This window comes from Merops nubicus, unplaced genomic scaffold (assembly GCF_000691845.1).
Source record: "Merops nubicus isolate BGI_N331 unplaced genomic scaffold, ASM69184v1 scaffold20514, whole genome shotgun sequence".
Lineage (NCBI taxonomy): Eukaryota > Metazoa > Chordata > Aves > Coraciiformes > Meropidae > Merops > Merops nubicus.
The window spans coordinates 14,197-26,020 of NW_008606464.1; the positions used below are offsets into that span (position 1 = coordinate 14,197).

At 40.0% G+C, this 11,824-nt stretch overlaps 1 protein-coding gene across 1 annotated transcript in view; it reads right to left on the reverse strand.

Annotated features, from left to right (window-relative positions):
- Nucleotides 1–11,541, reverse strand: part of FAM189A2 (family with sequence similarity 189, member A2) — a gene marked incomplete at its 5' end in the record, with an annotated part of 18,627 nt that extends 7,086 nt beyond the window's left edge. The window contains 6 exons of the mRNA XM_008939658.1: nt 410–539; nt 4,719–4,837; nt 4,959–5,066; nt 5,846–5,974; nt 6,627–6,737; nt 11,485–11,541. Coding sequence (XP_008937906.1) covers nt 410–539; nt 4,719–4,837; nt 4,959–5,066; nt 5,846–5,974; nt 6,627–6,737; nt 11,485–11,541 — 654 coding nt within the window. The remainder of the gene's footprint in view (nt 1–409; nt 540–4,718; nt 4,838–4,958; nt 5,067–5,845; nt 5,975–6,626; nt 6,738–11,484) is intronic.
- Nucleotides 11,542–11,824: the final 283 nt, after the last annotated feature.

Here is an 11,824-nt window from a genome sequence, read left to right on the forward strand (position 1 = left end):
AATATTTTCAGGGAAAAAGCACCTGTCTTCTGTAAACACCAAAGAAAAGGGATCAGCGAGCATGGCAAAACCTTGACCTGGTCCCACTTGGGAGAGGGACAGGAGTGGAAAGGAAGTAAAGCAAGAAGGCAGAGAAGGTCCCCTGGAGTACCCAGCCACAAGTGTGCTCCACAGTGTCTTCTGCTCCTTCTCCCATGCTCAGACAGTTTTCCAACTGGAGAAAACTTCTTAACTCTCAAATAAGCGATTAATTAAAATCTTCAGTGAAACTTACAGCAAGCCACATTTGTAACCAAACATATTGTTCTGCTATTCTGAAATGAAAAGGTACCTGACTTGCATTTCACCATGTCTCAGTGCAACCTTACCTTTTTAGCAGGAAAAGAAGTTACACTCCTGGAGGCCATACCTGCTCAGAGCTGTTCTGGCTCTGCACACCTTCGTAAGGAGGAGGTGGGTCCAGAGGGCAGAACACTTTAATGCCTTTGATTCTCGCTCTGTAAATATGGGGTAAGGGAATCACATCAGAGGCAAGCATCCTGCAACAAACAACTCTGAGTAACTCTGTACTGCTTTCCAGCTGCAGAAAAACACCATCTGCTACCAAATTCCACCAGCTTTCTTGTGCCAGCTCAGATTTTGGGATCTCAGTCCCAGCTATGAACTTGACAAGAGCTGCAAAGGGATTTTCCCAGAAGGTGGCAAGAAACTGCTCTTTAGAAGATGTGTCTCCAGTGCATTCACCAGAGCTTCAAACATCTTTGAGTAGTGCTACGACTATCAACTCATTTCAGTTTTTCTTGACAGACATTCAGTTTTATTTCAATAGATTCAAATGCAGGCCATCATTCAAAATACAACCAGCTAGCTCTGATTTTTGCAAACTACTAAATTTTTTATTATAACTGAGATGCAAGGTACTTCTGGTCTCTTATTTTATGTTCAGATAGAGCTGCACAGAAGAAGGCACCCTCAAACTAAAGGCTATTTTTGTGATGATGCTTGACTAAGAATAGTATAGCTGATCCATTCATGAAGGCTTGTATGAGGCCTCATGGTTAACCTTACTCCTCAGTTTTCAAAGAGGTCTCGGAAACTTTCCATACAGCAGAAATCCCAAAGACCTTCTGTTGTGTTCTCTTCCTCCTAGGAGGCAGCTCTGAGAAGAAAGAAATCAGAACTGTGCCTAGAGAGACCTTTTGGCAAATGCCCATTTTGATAATGGCTTACAGCTATCGCTCGTGCATGCAAACTCTCTGCAAAGAAATGTTACATAAGAGCAAGTCCTTCCTCCCAGAGTTTAGGGCTTCTCTGGACACCAACTACAAGGAATAATGATGACTGTGAAAGAGTCATGCCTATTGAAGGCTGCTTATGGAGGAAAAGAATAAAACTTCCAAGAAGAGAAGTGGGGAGCACTTTTGTGAGAGGCTCAAGCCAAGGTAACAGAGAAATTTGAGGAAAGGAAAGAAAATATTTTGGTAAAGTGGTCATTGCATTTCTAACCTTAAAAATTGGGGAAATATAACATGTTTAAATAGTTCTTATTTTCAGCCTGTTTCATCTGCCCCTAAAAGCTTCGGCATAATTTTAGAGTACAGTGAAGACTGATGCTCCATTGACATTACTTCATCACATTTTTCCAGTATGTTTGTGCTGAGCTTTTACTCAGTGTAGGCCACAAATGTATATACTTATTGAGCTCAATTCTGTTTTTAGATGTGGCTGATCTGGCCTATCCAGCTCAGTCACACCTTGAAAATTAACGCTGCAACCAAGAGTTATATCATGTTAAACTTACTACAGAAAATGCACCTAGAAAAGCATTCCTTTAAGTACTTTAAAACAAAAGTAATTTCCAGGATGCACACATTTGTCAATTTGTTTTTTTATTTCTAAAATCCCACTCTCTCTTTTTATGTAAGCAAGGCAAATTCTTGTTCTGGCCAAAAAGCCATCAGCTTCTTGAAGCAATGATGCAGGAAGGCAGGGAATAGGAGTCACAGCTTTTTCAGGGAACCTCACTGTCAAGAGACTGGTCCAGCCTGGGGAGAAGCTCTCCATCGCTCCTGGTAAGCAGGACACTGAAAGGAAAAGGTGTATCTGTGGCCACCTCTCACCCACCTTCTGCACCTGTACCTCATCTGAACACAGCAGTCAGGGCTTTGGCCTCCCAGAATATTTAGTGTTTCACTAGCAAAAATATATTCAGTAGTTAAGAAACCACTGTGAGCAGCATATGAGTCCAGCTTGAGACATACACTGTATTTGAGAGTATATGACTTGGATAAGCAGATTCTCATCTTGGCAAATGCCTCTAGTCCCCAAATGGAACTTTAAACAGGACTATGGTAATTCTAGACCTCAGGCAATTGCTTTGCTGTCCCACATGGATCACCTCTTGCCTTAAACTCACGTCTTATAATACCTCATATTTTATTCTTCACGTGGAAACTCAGCCATAACTGCTAATGCTTTGCGCCAATCCTGAAAAATAACTGCTATTTCCTTACTTATGAAACAACAAGATTAGTGGTAGGAGCTGTCCAGACATTTATAATGTTAGCTTGTTTCGTGTACCATTCAATAAAAAAAATGCAAGGGTTCTCCCATGAACAAATGAAGAAACAAATTAACTGGCCTTGCCAGCAGTGCCTCTGGCTCTGCAATTTAAAGGCTGGAGGAATACAGCTACCCATCCCAAATATGTCCTTGGCACACGTTTTGACCACCACAGTGTTTCCTTTCTCAAACGTATCTGCTTTGGAGTCACCTCAGGTGCAGTTTGCAGATGGTGGCTTGCCACCCTGGATACAGTTCCTGTCACCCTCCCTTTTGCACAGCGGTTTTGGATGTGGTGTCTGTGGGCACCCAGCACAGAAAGCCAGATCGGACTCAGCGTGGCGCTCAGGATACAGACCAGGCAGGGACACGAGGGAGAGGTATGGCGGGGGCCAGTTGAGGAAGGGCCAGGACCCATCTCAGCCACTCTGCTGGACACCCCGGGTCCAGCCAGGGGCAAGTCATATTTTCTCAACTGCCAAGAAAGGAAATTAAGTCTGTCTGTTACTTTACCTTCCATGCTGCTTCATAACTACCCTGAGCACCTTGAAACAAGTAGGCTGACTTAAGAAAGGTGTCATCATCACTTGAAAGTTACCAGCAACAAGTTTAATGCAGTCACAGGCAAGGCAGCTACCCAATATTAGACGACAGAAGCCTTAAATATTGTTCAGCAGCCCCTGCTGTGCTGAAAATAGACAAATACTGCTGCTGGGAGGGAGATAATCTTCCAGAATGACATGCCAGACAAAGAATGACAGCCCTATTTTAAAGCAGGAGAACAGTGACAAGCATATTTCAATAAATACCTAATATTCCAAAGAGATCATTACACACACCATTCTGATCTCATAACTAGCTTTAACTAAGACTCACATAGGAGGGTTTTAGTAATGCTTGGAATTCAACTCCGGGTTTTGGTAGTTTAGACTACTTTTTCATTGTAAAATCTATGTCTGTGCCATGTTCCCATTTTCTAGGTAATCCCAGGATTTGTAATCACCTCTGCAAGGACCACAGTCTTAAACGTCATGCACACTAGTCCTGATGAAACACTGAAATGAACTGAACAGTCTTACACACTGCAAAATGGAGGAGTTTTAAACATGGGGAGAGTGACACAGTCTACTTGTGCACCACGACATTTTATGTATAAATGCTGTGTTTTCACAGCAGAATAACACAGTCCCACCTGAGTAGTAAATTAATAAACAAAGCTAACCTGGAAGCTACTGTGAAAAGTTTGTAACTACCTGCAGAATGAAGGATAACAAAACCCATTGAAAGCCACCACTGAATTCTAAGAAATATAGACACTAATAAATGCCAGCACAACAAAATAACAGAGTTGATGTGTAGCGGACAAACTACACATCTATTTTTTCCTTATTCTTCAAAACAATATACAAATAAAAACCCCACCAAATTTACATTTTAATGTTTCCTAAGGCTAATTATATCAAAGAAGACAGCCTTCCGCAAATTTTCTGCATGTTTTATCTTACAATAAAACTCATACAGCTATTTTATCCTCTAAATCCTACTTCCCTCATCTTTATAGTTGTTTTGTTTTGTTTTGTTTTTTAAAGTGTGTCGAGAAAGATTACAGTGACTTGTGACTATCTTTTTTTCTCTCTGATACGTGAACTGATCCTCCCATGGTCACTTTCACTCCTCCATTCTGATATAAGGGTACTGATTACCTGGCCTGGCAGTACAATCAAAACATGCCCTTTGGTCAATCATAATTGCCAAAAAGAGAAGAAGAATCACTCTAGCAGGAAGGTCTGTGAGGGACCAGGCTGCCACTCAGGGATATCTTGCATAAGCCTTGCCAAAAGGTTGCACCTGGCTTTCTGTCACTGCCCTGACCTGCTCCTGACAGTGTCATACAAGTTTTCAGCCATGTCAAACTGCAGTATTTCTCTTACTCAGAAACAGTTCCTACAGAATCTAAGATGAAAGCCAAAAATTATAGCACTTACCCTCACACTATTTATGCTGTTTCCTAGCTCAACAGGAATTTTCTTTTTTTTTTTTCTAGTCACCAACATTTTTCAGTTAATAACAGAGAAAATGGTCTTAAAAAGAATAAATTAAGATTATGAAGTGTTTCCAAAGACACTAAAAGAAAGGAAGAGAGTTTAGAGGCTTACCTGTGACTCATCTCCAAAGCAGAAGAATAAAGAGTTTCAAAATAGGAGGGAGGTGGCACAGGTGGGACAAAATCATCAAGATCCAAGACATCATCTTCGTCTTCAACCCGAGGTACCCCCTAATCAAACAAAACTTCTCTTAAAAACCTCCTGAGCTACAAAAAAATGGCTGAACTGTGTAACCTAGCAATACTGTTAGTACCATTATTTATAGCAGGCAACACCTTGCATTCAACTTACTCTGCAGGATCTTCTTGTTGCAAAAGACCGTAAGAAAGGCAGGGCAGCTGCTACCAAGCAAACTATGGTGGTGATGGCATTCAAGGCACAAACAGCAAAGAGTACTTTCTGAAGAACATGAAGATTAGGGAAATTTAAATATTAAATCAACGTTTTTGTAAATATCAAAATGACAGTAATTAAAAAAAAACAAAAACAAAAAAACAAGCACAGAAAACACAAGGATGACCATGACAATTAATTCTTAGAAACATACGTGATGAAGTCTTCAGGATGGGTCATCTCCAAGATTGGAGTCATTTGCAAAAGGTTGTTTTGCCCTATTTTATGTCCTGACAGAGAGATCCAGAAGGGTTCAATACTGCTCAGATGTGATTTATAGTCCATCTATTCATCCAAGAATTATAACCTTCCTCATAACTCTCCTTTTAACACATCCATGTGTGAGCTATTGACCATTAAAGAAATGTTAAAGTACTTTTATATTTGAAGATGATACTGTTCCAAAGTTGTATTTTAGGAGTTTGCAAGCCCAGAAAAGCCAAGAAGATCAAAACACCAGTGAAGACATCAAACCATTAGCTAAATTTTACATTATATTTACCCGTGCAGGCTTGTCTGCATTCAGCTGTAGTTCTGGTTGCATAAAACACAGAAAGGACAAGAACTGTATATTGGATCAGCAATGCACTGGTCTCCAGAGATGAGAAAAAAAAAACCCAAACAGCAAATAGTTACAGAACCATAAAGAGCTTCTGATCAATGTGGAAGAACAGAAAAATAACAGATTTTTTCCATAACAAACAGAGCAATCACTTCATCACTGCACTATCACACAACTGTGGTCTTTTTCAAAGCAGTCATGTTAAGCAGTGTATGCACGGCACCTTGAGAAGAAAGTGAGCAGCACTGCATGACTTCAGGTGGTACAGCTTCAGCAGTGTCTCTTCTTCTGTGCATTTAGTAAGATTTATTTCTTTACAGCAGAGACAAATCTTGTCTTCACCCGTGTCCACCTTTAAAAACACAAAAATCCACATGTTAATTTATTAGCTGCTTTATGCAACATTTTTACCTGCATAATATAAAGTCTACGTGTTAAACTATGCCTCTAACTGCAAAGTAGACTGGAAATATGGCCTCATAAAATGAGATTTGTACCTATGATATTAAAATCAGCATATAATGCTGGCAAGAGGCATTTTCTAAAGATATACCTGAAATTCCCTCTTACATGGCTCCATAAAATGGTCTAGAAAGCCTTGTACCAAAACAGCTGTGTCTTTAGACCCTGAAGACCAAGGCCAGTTTCCAGTGAAGTTAAAACCATTTCTGGGCTAAGTATGCTCTTGTAATGAAGAGCAAAACCTTTCAAAACCTATGCTTTTAGAGTCTTCAGCTCTAGAAGCTGAGCCCCTTATGAAGACTCCAGCTCATAAGCCCCGAAGTGTTTAAGAACACAGACTATAAAAATACTGTGGTGTATTGCAGTGAGTCTGTTCACAATTCAAACTGAATCAAAGCCCTAAACAAGAGTTTTCTTTTTTCCTTCACCACACTGTAGCTACATTACTTGCATCTCTACATTAGCAAATTTTGTGATCCTAGCTTGGCAAACTTGTATGGCATGCCATGAAGAAACATGTGTAAAACAGTTTGACTGCTCACCCAATCGCATCTGGGTACACTGGACACAAACAGAATGCCTTGACATCCCAGTATAAGTCCAGTCAGGCTCAGCAGAACACAGATGATAGACAGCAGAACAAATAAGTTAGCCTGGAACAGCAAAATAAGGTTAACAGCAGTCGAAACAGGATCATGAACCTGACTCAAGAACTTACGGCAGTACAAATCCCACTCCCAGCCTGAAGCTGGTAAAGACGTTCTCCTTTTCAAAACTCCCCATGACTTCAGTGTCCCAGAGCGTCTTAACCCAGTAGGTAGTTACTCCAAACACCTTTGTTTTCTCTCTCTCCTAGTTCTGCACTGCTATTTGCAAGCTGTCCCACTTTCACTTCTATGTCATATCCTTCCAGCAAGCTTGCCTCTCAACACATTTAGATCCATAAGAAACCTGAAGAGGAAACATCTTAAGACAACACTTATTCTGCACAGAATTTCCAAAACTATTTTGCAGCACAAATAAGTGAAAAAAAAAAAAAGGCCTCCCAGTACAGTAAGGACGGAGACACTCAAGTGACTCTGGTTACACAATTTTATTTCCATTCATTAAGATATTAAGCAGTACTGGACCCAGCATTCCCGCCCCAGGGCACAACACTGCTGATTGGGCTTTGTGTCACCCATCACAACCCTCTGAGCCCAGCCATTCAGACAGTTTTCAACCCACCTCAATGTCCAATTACTGAACATTTACTCCCTCAGCTTACTTTATAAGCTATATTCTCCTGCAGATGCAAATTTAAACATCTTCTCTCCCACTGCTCACCTACAAGTAAAAACAGGTGTTCCACTTTATCCCAATGAAAGAAGATCCTATCCACAGGAAACCAGGAGAAAAGTACTTCTGAGCTTAGAATAAACAGGCAAAGGCAAACATGCCATTTTAAAAACAAAAACTGAGGTTACTAGTCTAAACTGCAGATAGAAATGGAAACAATGCAAATTATGGCTCTAGCTAGGCTTACAGCCCTCATCTTCTGAACATTAGACACACATGGACCATGAACAGCTGCAGAAAACCTGAAGGAACGCTTACATGAATTAAACTATAAGAAAACAAAGCACATTCTAATGTTAGACAACGTATTTGTTAATGTCTTGCAAGGATGGTCTCTTCTAGGTAAAAAATCATCACGTGCTTTGAGGACTGCTGTATTTGGTCTGGCTGAGCTTATTTTCCCCATGCAGCCTCCCGGAGCGGTGCCTTTGTGTTGGGAGTCAGACGGGTGCTGATAACACCCATGTTGTGACTGCCTCTGAGCAGGGCTCGCACAGCTTTTACAAAGGTTGAAAGCCTCCCTAAACACTTTCCAGTTTATTGATTCATCGACTTAATGGTGGAGACCTGCATTTGAGCCAAGACGTTAACATTGAGCTATTTTCTGTCCAAAACACAGACCAACAGGCTCTGCTACAGTAATTCTCACCAAGGCCAAACAACTTTGTTTATTACGAAGCATGTGGATAGGGAAAGGTTTGGGGGTTTTTTTGGTTTTTTTTGGTTGTTTTTTTTTTTTTTTTGGGTTTTTTTTTTGGGTTTTTTTTTGTTTTTTTTTTTTTTGTTTTGTTTTGTTTTGTTTTGTTTTGTTTTTTGGTGTTTTGTTTTGTTTTGTTTTTTTGTTTGTTTGTTTTGTTTTTTTTTTTGCAGGGTTAGAGTCATGATTTGCAGCATCTGTTCACAGTGTTTTATATTGTTACTGGCAGGGCTAAAATTTAAGAATGTCACTGCGCTAGCATTAGAATTAAATATTTTGGTCTAAACATTAAATTTTCTTAAATTTATGGAAATCAGTTGAGGTGCAGGTATCAAGAAGGCAGTGGCTACCCCTAAAGACTGTAAAAAAAAAAAAAAAAAACAGTATTCTGAAGATGCTGGAACACATCTTTCTTCTGATAAAATTTTCCTGTTAAATGAAAGGTCCACTACAAATTTATTCTTAAAAAACTTTCAAGGCTTTAAATAAATACTTGAATTCCATAAACTTTTCTGTTTTCCAACAAAAACCTGTAAATTTTTATCACACAGCCAAAAGTATTAACACCTTCTACTTCAAAAAAAAGGAAAGATCTGTAATAAAAATGTCAAATCCTTAGGTTACCACACTGAGGAGAATCCAGACGGAATGACTCATACTGACCGTGTGACTTGGACTTCTCTTAATCAAACCCCACAGATTTTAACATGAAACCTGATGACATGTATGAACACAAAAGCTGGCATGCTACCTAGCAGTAGAACTGTGAAGCACATGATGTGCATGAAAGCCAGTCGCATTCACTCAGCCTGCACCCACTCAATGCAGTTTCATCACCATGGGGATGCAATTTATTGATCCCATCCACTGGTGGGTACCAAACTGCTCCGCAGCACTAGGAGCTCCCACAGTTACACCCTAGCCAGCATAACAGCCTGGGGTCTTCCTGCACACTTACACGCCTGTTGCTTTTCATGCAATCACAGCTCAGATGAACCCAAGCACCAAGCAGCCACCAGAGATACCCTTAACTTGAAGTCTTCATTACAGCAGAGAGGAAGGGACCAATTTCGGTACAAGTAGAGAGTAACATCAAGCCCAGAATGGCTGAAAATCAATATCCAAACAACTTTGAGGGATGGGGAGGAAGTTTCTCTTTCCCCTCTAAATACATTTGGACAGGTATGCACAGGACAAAGCTTCCTCTCTGGCAGAAAAATATCGTTTCAGAGCATAAGCACTACAAGCTGACTTCAGACCAGCTCTGGGAAGAAGAGCAAGTTTAAAAGATGGAGCCCCACCACCTAGCCTTAATTATAGTCTAATTGCTATAACTGAGAGCTATTAGTGCATAACATGATAAATTAAAATCTATACAGAATTATCCAACTTGGATGGAAAACAGCTATTTTGGGGGGTTTGGATGCACATGAAAAATTCCAAGGGCTATTTGCACAATATGTAGAAATTATGAAACTGAACTCAGTGACTGAAAACAGCTCTGCATAAAAAGAAACAAGGCCCTTCCCTAAGAACAAGAGCATTTGTAGATTGAGACATAATTACACAGAAAAGAAAAACAACCACATAATCACACAAACTTTACACTTCTGCTATTGAGCACAGACCAAAGTCTCTGCACAAAGGCAACTAAATGCTGATACGAACTGCTGCAACATAAAACACGATAATTGACATAATTCCTCAGGTTTCTTGACCCTCATGATCCTTCAGCTTTATACTGAATATGAGGGATATGGGATGGAACACCCCACTGGTCAGTCTAGGGTCACTTGTCCTGTCCACTCCTCCCTGCAGATGCAGCTTGTACTTTCTGCCCCTCTCCACGTGGTGCACAAGCTTTAGCAGTGACCTTGGTGTGCACAGCAATCCTTGGTGGTAACCCTAAACATGGAGCATTATCACTGCTAGAAGCAGACACTGTCTGCAAAAACATTCTGAATTGATTCTGTTTTATGCCAAAACAGGACATATAGGCACCCAACAGGATAAAGTCTGGGTTGAGTATCAAGCATACAAAACCACCTTTATGTGCAATCCATTCTTTCCACAGAGCTCTGCTTGCTGCATAAAGGCATTTCTACACCTGGCACCTGCTTAAGGACTGCCAGGAAGACAACTGTGCAACTTCTGCTTCCTTCACAGCAAGGAGCTGTCTCTGTGTAGGCAAGAGGAAAAGGGATTCAATCCAAAAACTTAAAGAGGGGAATCCATTAGAAGTGTATTTACAAGAAGTGAGTACAAGGGGCTTTGAATAAGGATTAAGAAGGTGAAGGCAGTCACATCTGGATCAGGGATGTTTTAGCTCTGAATGCATTTCATAGTTTTAGTTATGAATGTCATAACTCTAAAGCCTTATAGAAATAAGGAGTATCGTGCAAGCCTCAGGCACTTTGGGACAAATAACATTTATATTTATTTTCCTGAAAATGTGGTCCTTCTGGATTGGGAGCCCCAAGCATTAGCCTCCTCTTTCTATCCACAGAACTAGTAAAAAACTTGCTTTGCTCTGCCTACGCTAACCAATGCACCACTGAGAAACAGCAATTCATTCACAGCTCACACACTTGACCCTTGATGCTCCTCACTGCTGACTGTCTGATCTCCAAGAAATGCTGCATAAAAATTAAACAACTGTGCTGGCCTAGAAAAAGTTTTCAGAAGTGAGAGTAAGGAAAAGACAACAGAACCAAAACAAACAAAAAAAACACCTCACAACAGAAACACTTCAAAACCTTTTTTTTTTCCCCAGATCCCAACTCTGAGACACTGAGAGCCACGCAGCTTCACATTTCACTTACAAGCAGCAACAGCTTACGCATCTCATGTATCAATTTAATTTCTCAGAGAAATGTAATGTCAGCTGTATTTGAAAGAGTAACAATGAAGATTTACTCTAAGATAGCAATACTTAGGTTAGATCTCAAACCTGCTATCAGACACTAAACCAGTACAACTGAGCTAAGCTTTAAAACCAACTCCGTTTAAGTTTAAGCATCACTGCCTCAGATATCTTAATTATTTCTACTAAACAACACTTTCTTACACCTTCACAAACACAAAAAGTGCTCTGTAAACAACATTTAACGCTTCCTCCAGATGTGGTACGCTCTTGCCCTTAACAGAGATTCAATCTGTGCAGGAAAGAATATAGCCCTTCACAGGGTTTAACTCCTCTTGCAATAAATATCACTCTAAAATTAAAAAAAAAAAAAAAAGGTATTCAACAGCATAGTCTATTTCTTCAAAGATTATTTTTTTTATTTTTTTCTTTTTACCAATGCCTCTTCCATCATGATCACTTTCTGGTAATTTCTTTATAAACAGTTTTCATCCATACTTACCAAAAAAACCATTGGTCTTTTCCACGTCATTATGCCTAAAATTCCACATAAGATTACCTAAAACATAAAAAAACATAGCATCATGAAGAAGTGAACAACTCTTCACAAAATGGCATTTACATGGTACTTATCACTGCTCTGATGAAAGGTACTTTGGACACCACAACAATGCTGGAAGATATGAAAGTGCACTTTAAGGCAGAGAATAAGAGCCTGTGCTAATGAGGCTCTTCACTCCTAAGAGCACCCTGTGAAATAACACTACCAAATTTTAATCTGCTGTAGCTTTATTCACCTGACGTGATCAATCTGACCTAGTGTAATGTGCATCTATGACTTG